Raw genomic sequence first — 10,749 nt, 5'->3', positions numbered from 1 at the left:
TCCGTGCATTCCCCTTGCATTTCCAACCTAATCCACATGCATTCATCATCATAACCTAGCTGTCATTCCACATGCACATTCACCCCTAATTCCATCATTGTTGTGCACATGCATTCCCCTTTTGCAATTCCACTCTTTCCTATTCTATAATTCACCCACATGCACCCATAATCATCCATACCTTGCAGCCACATTCATCACCAAAGAACCCATCATTGCCGTGCACATTCCCTTGCATTTCCAGCTTTCCCCCTTCAATAAACAACCAACCTAGCTGTCATTGCACATGCATTCATCATCATTCACCCTAGCTTGTAGCCACATGCACCCAAACAAGCCTTTGCCGTGCATTCCCCTTGCATTTCCAGGTTGTCCACTTCATCATTGCAGCCACCATGACATTATTCCTTCATCATTGCACCACATTCAGCCATTCCACATGCAATTCCAACCTAGCAGCCCTCTTTAATCATTCCCTCCTAGCTGTCATATTCCCTCTTTTAATCATTCATCCACCTATAAATAAGCATCCATTGCAGCCACAAAAGAGAATTCCGATTCACCACAGAAATTCATCCATTCACTCCATTCCACACATCCACATCCCCTTGCCATTCAGCCACAAACACCATCACACAACCATTGCCGTGCCCTCCTATCAATTTCCAGCACCAATTCCACAAGCCTTGCCATACATTCACCCACCACTCTAGAAACTTCCCTTAAAGCCGTGCAAAACACTATCCTTAGACCTTGTGCCGCAACAAAGAGGAAGAGAAGAGGGCCTAAACGTTCATACAATTCAAGTTTGAGTTGTTGGAATGTTTAGGTGTTTCTTTTCCTTTGATTTCAATGTTTAATTTCAATTCTCTTTGTTTTGTACGTATGAGGAACTAAACACCCCCTTGGCTAGGGGGGGATTCGAAATACATGTTTATGCTTGCAATATGATTTGATTACTTCTAATTACGTTTCATAAGTTGTGAATTCAATTTACTTATCTATGTGAATTACATTGATTTGTGTGTGTTGGTTGAGAGTGCACGCTTAATTATCATATATGCATAAATTGGATGCTAGGATATAAGGAAGTTTCACCTAATCGTTACAAACGTATATTCACAAGTAGTAAAAGTTGATGATCTCAATTGCGTTAAGTAAATTCTTGGCATAAGTTTCATGCAGTTCATAGTAACGAGTGCTTCGTCAATGCTTATGGTTTTCAAAGAACTTAATGATTCTTGCTTGTATCTCTATTATGCAATTCATATAGGGAACTTGTGGGGAATGTTTTGGGTTGTCGTATGCAATCATCCAATTCAATAACGTTAGGAAAATCTGAGGGTTAATTAGTGCAATTCACGGTTAATCTAGGGCGTTGAGAATTCATGGTTTATTGAAAAGCAATTGGAAATCGTTTTATATACAAGTATAACATGTATGGAGATGAACCCCTTAGCTAGCTTTCCATCCATTCAATATCATCACATTCATATTTACATTCTGCTTTAATTACAATCTGTGCATTTAATTTAAATTCGTCAAAACCTCAATCCCCCTTTACTTTATTGTCCAATTTAGTTAGAAAGTGTCTTAGTTTGTGTTTATAAGAGTTTTGATTCAATTTGTTACACAAATTCGTCCAAATTCACCAAAGTGCTCAAAACTGCCCAGAAAGTGTTTTTAAGGCAGTTTTGAGTGTTTTGGGTGTTGTTTGAGTCTTTTGGTTTGTTTTAGTGTTTTAAGTGTTTAGTTTTGCATTCTTTGAGTCTAGTTTAGTGTTTTAAACTTTATTTTACGTTTTTGAGTCAGTTTCCAAGTGATTTTGCAATCCCTCCTAATCCCCGGTTAAGAATGATCCCTACTTATATCTATACTACAATTGTCAAAAAGAGGGTTTAATTTGTGTGCGTATAAATCCCGCATCAGTAGGTTATATATTGATTCCTATAAACAATAAAAATGTTATTTATCATTGATAATTATAATTAAGTTCCCATACTAAGAAAAGACATATATTCTCGTTTACCTTTCATTATACTTGAATTTCTCTATATATATGTATATGCATTTTAAGCACCTATGTGTTAAGATATTATAGTTACGTACCGATACATTCATATCGAAACTTATATATGTATGATACATTCATTTCAAAACTTATGTACCAATGCATTTATACCGATACATTTAGACCGAAACTTACGTACTGATACTTCTGTACCTATGTTTTTTTTTTCAAATATAAATTTTTTGTTGTTAACTTTTTTTAAATATAAAAATTTGAATTTTGAATAAATTCGATATGGTAAGTTGATAAAGAATAAACGTGCTATAATTACTTAAATATGGGAAGTTTTAAGAATAGAGACTTAGATTAGATTTAAAAATAAAAAAAATAATAAAAAAAAAAAACCATTCATTTTAAAATATAAAAATAATCTTATTTAAACCCTAAAAATTAAAAGCCTCTTTTTCAAACCATTAATACGAGGTTTCTCTTTGGATTTTACGTACTTACATGTAGCAAAGCAAAAATTACTACTATATACAAATTTGTGTGTAGAGTGTAGACATGTTTTAGATTTGCACATTCATCGCAGCCACATTTACTTATCGATATATGTATTATTATTTCATAATTTTTCACTTTCAAATAATTACTCTCTTAATAATAATTTTTTTTGTGTGTGGTTAAAACGGTATCTGAGATTGTCAAAATTTTTTACCTTAGTCTCTAACAATGAAATAGATACAAGTGGTCTCTAAGCTTATCCACCGTTTATCATTTTGACATTTTTGTGAAAAATCTATTAAATATCCTCGTTAAATTGTCATATGAATGATCACGTGAACAAACTCAAAGAACCCACTTTCATCGATTTTCATTCTCATCAAGAATCACATTGAAGAGTTATGCTAAATCTTAATGCCATTTTAAATAAAAAGCCTAAAATAATCAGCTAGTTGTAGACTGTAGTAGTAAGATTGCAGTTAAGGGACTGATCACGGGGTGACAGATCGTACCCCTGAGGATCCGCACCTTGATGATTTGGACGTTGAGCACGTATATAATTGCCAAATACTTAGCCTACAAATCACAAGTGTTCGTGCTCACCACTCTCAAGTGTGATAACGTTCACTATCTTATTTATTATAGGAACTTTTATGAAAATGGTTTGAACTAAGTTTATTTTAACAAAAAATCATGCTATAACTTTATTTAATAAAAAAATTAAATTTTAATGAAAAATCCTTAAATTTTAATAAAAAGGACAAAAAAAAAACTTAAATTTTAATGAAAATGACACAATTTTTTTTTAAAAAAAAATTGACGCTCAGGACCTGTACACTGTTTATGAAACTAAATACTATTTATGAAACTGAACGGTACTATACTATTTGTTGGTCCAATTTCATAAATAGAGCCTAGTTTTTTGTGCACTTTCATAACTAGTGTCTAGTTCTTGATCATGTTTTATAAATAGTGCCTAGTTATTGGATCTAGTTTCATAAATAATGTATAGTAATTGGTACAATTTTATAAATAGTGTCTCTTTCTTGGTCCGGTTTCATAAATAGTGTCTAATTATTGGTCCACTTTCATAAATGGTGTCTAACTCTTGATCATGTTTCATAAATATTATCTAGTTCTTACTCTAATTTCATAAATAGTATATAGTCCAATTTCATAAATAGTTTCCACCAATTGGTTTAGTTTTAGAAATAATACCTAATTCTTGTTTTCGTTTCATAAATAGTGTCTACTTATTGGTCTAGTTTCATGAATAGTGTCTACTTATTGGTGAAGTTTTATAAATAGTGTTTAATTCTTCGTTCAGTTTCATAAGGTTCAAAACTTAGATCCTTTTTGGTCTTGTAAGAGCATCCATTGCACCTAAAACGATGAACCCAAAAGTGATTATTTAGATAAAAAAAAATCTATTAATGTAGCTAACAATGGGAGAAAAAAGTGGAGTGTGAAAGGGGGGGGGGGGTGGTTACGCACCTAGCGCAAGTTGGGTTTTTTTTTTTTTTTCAAATTATTCTTTTGTCTTTATTATTAAATAAAGTTACTAAGTGATTTTTTATTAAAATCTAAAGATTTAGAACCCTTTTCATTATTTTTCTTATTTATTATTCTTATATGGATTTAAATTTTGATATTTATGTCTATCTACTACACAAATCTTAAAATTAAACTTATCTAACTGTGATAAATAAGATGATAAATATTACCATCACTTAAAGGTGATGAACAAAAATATTTTCATTTTGTGTGGATCACACCACAAATAAAAAATAAGTCCAGGCCCACTCGTCATAATGTTCATTGATACTCCTCAACGGTAATCATGCATAAGGTTAAGTGGCTAACTACCTTATTAGTGTCCATCCACCATGCACTACAACAATGATTCAATCACATGGAGATCAACTCTATTATTCAAGTGATAGCATGCTATGGTGGGAACATACCAAATAACTCACTTTTTATCAGTTGCCAATGAAAATGTGGGTATAGCATTTAAGAATTTTGTAAATAATGAGATAATAGTGTATAGGATGATCGTATATGTGAATCAAAAGTGTCTACAGTAGAGTTACGAGTATAATTTGAGTGAGTTAGAAGATTATTCTAAACCCAACCAGAGTCACGATGAACAAAAAAGTATTCTCAAAATTCAACAAAGCAATTGTACTTATTTTAAAAAAAGGTATGTTAGAAAGATCAAAATTTTAAATCATATTTGCAAACCCAATGATGTGTCAGTAATAAAAAATAAACATGTTAATCAACATTTAAGTAATAATCTAATCATATCATTTGGTTTGCAAAGTTGATTTAAAAAATTTGATCTCTCTAGTATTCTTCTTTTAAAAAATAGAAATAAAATTTAAAAAGAAGAAGATGATATAGTAGTTGTGATATCCTACCACACTTGTTGATACATAAGATACATCACAACCACCATATCTTCTTCAATCTATTTCCATAAAACTAGGTCCATGGAGAGAAACTCTCATTACCCATATTTCATTTCTTTATCTTTCTCGTTACACGATTAGTCATGACGAGAGAGATAGAACAAAAATAGTGTATACACAACTAGTGAAGAGAGGTGGTGGAGGTTGGAGTTAGGGTCGCTACCAAAGTTTTAAATACAAATTTTACAAAAAATATCAATATCGATGGTCCTCTAATGAAATGATGGAAATTTGGTTGAAAACTTAAAGAGTAAAATTTTGAGAAATGTTGAATCACCCAATAATGCATTTATAAAAGACATGTATTAGTTGTCATATGATATGCCACATGTGGTATTGCAATTGCAAATGAACAAAACGAAGATTAGTATTTAAGCAAACATGTATGGTCCTACTACACCACGAGACATGAGTGCCTCTGTTTTTACCTCAACCAACCGAAACCGGAAGGGCTGAAAAATGTAAAAAACGTAAAACGCACCCAAAACACCCAGATCTAACGGTCCAGATGCGTTTGGCAGCACCGCGTGGATATAAATAACCCCCGCTCTCTCTCTCTAAGTTACAATTAAGCCAACGGAGGCTCGAACCAGCTAATAGTTGCTCATGCAAATAACGAGAAGGGCCTATTTAACCAGTTCCAATTGCCCGGTGTCTCTCTCTCTCTCTAAATCCAAAACTGCATAACTCGACCGAGTCGACTCACTCTCTCTCTCTCTGTTAATCACAGAGAGGTCAGATATGGATCGCAAGACTCTGTTCTTCCTAGGTTTTATCTGCATTGTCTTCGCCGGTGTCGGAGGCCAATCTCCCCCCGCCACCTCACCCACCACCACTCCTGCTCCCCCTGCTACACCCACAACTCCGCCACCCAACAACCAGCCACCACCCTCTCCTCCCGCCAGCACTCCACCTCCCGCCGCCACCCCTCCTCCCACGTCAGCTCCACCTCCGGTTGCCACCTCACCTCCCCCAGTTACCACGTCTCCACCTCCATCAACTCCTCCCCCTGTCTCTGCACCCCCGCCGGCCATCCCACCTCCAGTCAGCTCTCCTCCACCCGCAACTCCACCTCCAGCGACCCCCCCACCCGCCACTCCTCCACCTGCAACTCCACCACCAGCCACTCCGCCACCCGCCACTCCTCCACCAGCAACACCACCACCGGCCCCTCTTGCGTCTCCGCCAGCTCAGGTACCAGCTCCAGCTCCCACCGTGACATCTCCAGCCTTGGCGCCTTCTCCTCTCGCACTGGCCCCAGGACCACCGGCGCCACCAGTCGGAGCTCCTACGCCGACCCTGGAGGCCGGTGCTCCGGGACCATCATCTTCAGATGATCAGGTACTTTTCGCGCTTCTATTTACTTTCCATTTTAGAGACAATGGTCATTCTCTAACGTACGCTGCCGTACGGATGTGAGCGTTCAGTCCCATTCCAGTTTGTTTACATTTCTCAAAGCATCTCAAAAAGCAAAAGTTAAAATTCTAAGTGCGGAGAAATTTTTAAAAGCATCTCAAATTATGAGATGATACATCACGTAAAAAAATACGTAAATGATAGAAAATTTTATTTTTAACTTATTAACCTTTTAACACACATATTCCATAATTTGTATAATAACACATGATGTACCACCTTATGTGTCGGTCGTATTAAAAAATCTCTCTTACATGCGCACTATTTTGACAAAAAAGTGGTTTTCTGATTTTTTTTTTTTTAAGCCAAATTTTATATAAATTGACATTCTTCACGTTACCACCAAATTTGAAAGCAATGTTCCATTTTTTTTTTTTTTTTTTGGTTTTATTTTAATGTTAAGACCACATATTTTCGTCTACTTGATTTTATAAATAATTAAAAAAAACATTTTAATTTGATATTTCAACTGTAATAAGATACTTACAAATTATTATTTTGCCACATTAACTATAAAAATAAAATTTGACATGTCTCAAGTTGATTATCCAAATGGCGTATTGTTTAAAAATCGTGGGATCTTTCTAACATCAGCAGATAGTTTGACTTTAAATGTTTCTAATAGGACTATGTGTTACTACCACGTGGCAACACAAGTCCAGTCAACGGTTTAGTGCCAGGGTTCAGATCTACTGTGCCCAACCTTCCTCTGCCCAACCTCGTATCCTGTTTTATTCAATTAATAGTGGTTAACTTTGTTAAATCTTCTACTTTTTTGTAAAATAATAATAAACCATAAAAAGCCTTGTTTTCCAGTTATGGATATGCTATCCCAATTTTGGTGTCTCATTTATGTCTCCTTATTTGATTGACATGTGTCCATTCTATTAACTCAAAACTAACACGGTTAACTTTTACTATATTAAAATAAACAAACTAAACATAAAATAAAAGATGAAAAACCTAGAAATTCCATCTCACTATCATATTCCCCTTCGAATTTAGATCCGCTCCAGACCTTAATATATGGAGCCTCCTCATCCATTAATCTGGGCCACACAAATTGAATCCAACGGTTTCCTTTAATTCATATTCCTGGCCACCACACACAACCAATGACCCTAATTTGACTTGCACACCAATCAGCGGCCCATATTTGTGGATAAGGAGGCTCCAGACATTAAGGTTCAAAGCGGATCCAAATCCTTCCCCTTTTACTATCTCATCACCACTAGAGCGGTGATGGGGTTTTGATCTTTTCGCATTCTAGGACCGGCGTTGGCCATGGACAAGATTTCGGGTCTGGTGTTCGCTAGCGAACTTGGCATCGTAGATCAAGTCATCTCCGGTGCCATTTTCCGGTGAAGAAACTGCCTCCCTAGCACATGAGCCTAGGGATACCATAGTGGAAGGCAGATCCTTTGTAGTGTATGGTCTTGTCGAGGCAACTGATGCCTTTCTCTCTTATGCAGAGAGCCCCAAAGTTCTTGGTGGTGTAGGGGGTGGTGTAAGCGAAATGCTCCATCATGATACGGTCGACCGGTTGGTTTTCAATCGTCATTTCAAAGAAAACATTAGGGTTTGCCATTGCTAGATTTGATTGGTTCGTTCTAGATAAGAGAATTAGGGAATAGAGTGCTAAAACCAAGAAAGCGAAAGCCCCAAAACCAGAAAGCAAAAAGATCGTCATCACGGTTCCAGTGGTGAAGAGGGAGTAAAAGGGGAAAAAGATGGTGACTTAGGAATTTTTGGGTTTCTGTATCTTTTATTTTATGTTAGTTTTTTATTTTAATATAATAAAAGTTAACAATGTTAGTTTCGAGTTACTAGAATGGACACATGTCAATCAAATAAGAATGAGACATAAACGAGACACCAAAATTGGGACAGTAGACCTGCAGCCCTGTTTCCCCTCATGTTTCATCTTTTCCATTGATATCCTTCATGAACACGCACCCCTTCTCTGCTCTCTTGATCTCATAAACCAGCATTTACTAAACATACACCGATTCAACCCCGTGAGCCACTGCACGCAGTCATTGGCAACAAGTAAAAGTGCCTTCAGCCTCTTCCTCTGACTTTTCTTCTCCACCCAAACTAAGTTATTCTTCGGTAAGGGTGAGCACTTTTCATGGGTCACCCGCCAAAAACGACCAACCCAAATCATGATAAGTTAAACCGGGTCAGTTTTATAGTCTTAAAAATTGAAACATGGGGCATTACCTGCCCACCCGTTGAAGGGAGCAGTTGAAGTTGGTTTTCAACATTAACAACACGTTACAACTCAACCTGTCCGCATATGTCAATTATCTACCACTTGAGTTTCTTTTTTGGTCAACCTATTTTCCTGGCAATGGTTTGGATGATTGTCAAACCAACACCCCTTGATCGACCAATGGGTTGAGGTAAAATCTGAGCTGATCCGTCCGCTGCTGACTCCTAATTCTTCTCATCTCCTCCCCAACAAAGGCGAACCCAACACTAAGCCACAACATCTCCATGCCCAAGGCTATAATAATGAACAAGACCAAATTGATTAGAATGTCACATCTAATTTTTCCTTCTCTTCGATTTTTTCCGTTCATCCGCCCAAATCCCTAATTCAAAATCCCATCTATAATCTCTAAATTGAGGTGTGATGGTTATGAGTGGGTTCGAAAAAAAAAAGGAAAAAGGACCAAATACCGAATTGAAGTCGTAAAAAACCGAATTTAAAAAAAAATCAAACCAAATCAAAATTTTTTGGTTCGGTTTCCATTTCAATGATTCAAAATCGAAGTGAAACAAACCAAACCGAATTGAATTGAATATATATTGATTTGATTTATTTATTTGTGTTGGGTATTCATTTTTGAAGCTCAATTTCAAGACCATTAACAATTTTAGGCCCAAAGCCGAACTTGAAGCCCAATTCCTTCCCCTAGCCCGCATCTTCCTTATCTCCCCTTCTTCCTTCCTTTATTTCTCCCTCTTCTTTCTTCCTTATCTCCCCAGCCGCATTTACAAGCTCTCCTAGACTCCATCACCAACATCTCCCTCCGCGGCTCCATCACCCCCTTCCTCGCCGCCAACTGCACCGCCCAAGAGGAACGCCACCCGAAATCGTCCTTTCAACTCTCTCCTTGTCTCCACCCTGTCTCGGCAGTGGTTGTGGTTGAGCGGCACATCCCCTTCTCGACTCTCTCGACATTCGAATTCCCAACCAACAACCACCCAATCATCAACAATCAAATTTTTTCGACATGGGAAAAATAAGGAAACTTTAACGAAAAACTTTCGGTATTATTTACTTTAACGGAAAATCACATTTTTATACTAAAAAGTCAATCTTGATAGTATTCATTTTATCTTTTATATTGTTCTTGTCGTTAAAATTCAAAGTTTTTAAATCATTTTCATTACTAACCAAACAGTATTGATCATTACATTTTGAATTGGGTTTTGAATTGGGTGATTGTCAGGTTTTTTTTTTTTATGTTTGTTAAATTGATTGTTTATCTAACTAGCACGAACGACAAAAAACGATTCACCACACATGAGCGATGATTAATAAAACGTTCAATTTAACTAACTATATCTTCGATAGTTGTCCCACGTTAAAAAGAAAAGCAAGCTTTGCCTTAGTTGCCTAGTAATTTTGTGTCTCTCCCTCCTATTGTCAATTGGTATTAAGTTGGATGCCCGCGTTTTAGATATTTTGTCTGATGAATTTTGACAAAATTAATTTTATTTAATATGCAGAGTGGAGTTGAGAAGATGTGGTCGATGCAGAAGATGATAGGGAACTTCGTGTTTGGGTGGGCACTTCTCAGCTTGATGCTTTAGATGAGGAGATGATCACTCTCTCTGCCTGCAGGCCTTCTTTTTGTATTTGATCTCTTCTACCATATCTGTGGTTATTTCTTCTTCTTTTGATATATTAATATTGTTAGCCCAGGTTTGAATGGGGACTTGATCACCACTTGTATTTGAACTACACACATTACAATTCTGTTGAATTCTTTGGGAGATTTTTGAGGGGAGCTTTGTATTGATGTCACTATTGAGAGGGTTTTTTGTTTTGTATTGAGATCATTAGCAGTTTTAACATACACACACACACACACATACATATATTTTCTTCAATGCTTTATCCTTTACTTTTGCTAACTAGTTATTTCTAGTCAAACATTCTATTGTGCTTTGGGATATGTTATTTAGATTGCAGAGCTTTTAGTCGTTAGATTATAATGATTCAGTTCATCTCGTTTGGTATCTGGAATCGAAATGAATTGAATAACTATCTAGTACAATGTATCTTGAATAGAGAAGTGGATGTCAACTTTCAAATTTTGTTCAAGTTGG

General features: G+C 36.3%; 1 protein-coding gene across 1 annotated transcript; it reads left to right on the top strand.

Moving 5' to 3' along the window:
• Positions 1 to 5,667: 5,667 nt before the first annotated feature.
• Positions 5,668 to 10,494, top strand: LOC103967365 (classical arabinogalactan protein 9-like). The gene is made up of 2 exons (XM_009380617.3): positions 5,668 to 6,330; positions 10,147 to 10,494. The coding sequence occupies exons 1-2, from the start codon at positions 5,731 to 5,733 to the stop codon at positions 10,228 to 10,230; spliced, it is 684 nt and encodes a 227-aa protein (XP_009378892.2). The 5' UTR covers positions 5,668 to 5,730; the 3' UTR covers positions 10,231 to 10,494.
• The last annotated feature ends 255 nt before the right edge of the window (positions 10,495 to 10,749 follow it).

The sequence above is a fragment of a genome, unplaced genomic scaffold, assembly GCF_019419815.1.
Source record: "Pyrus x bretschneideri cultivar Hongxiangsu unplaced genomic scaffold, Pyrus_bretschneideri_v1 Contig276, whole genome shotgun sequence".
Taxonomy (NCBI): Eukaryota; Viridiplantae; Streptophyta; class Magnoliopsida; order Rosales; family Rosaceae; genus Pyrus; species Pyrus x bretschneideri.
This window is presented reverse-complemented; position numbering and strand designations above follow the sequence as displayed.

Coding starts and splice junctions, on each gene's coding strand:
- LOC103967365 (XM_009380617.3), top strand. CDS start 5,731: ATGGATCGCAAGACTCTGTTCTTCCTAGGTTTTATCTGCATTGTCTTC. Junction 6,331..10,146: donor CATCATCTTCAGATGATCAG/GTACTTTTCGCG, acceptor TTTAATATGCAG/AGTGGAGTTGAGAAGATGTG.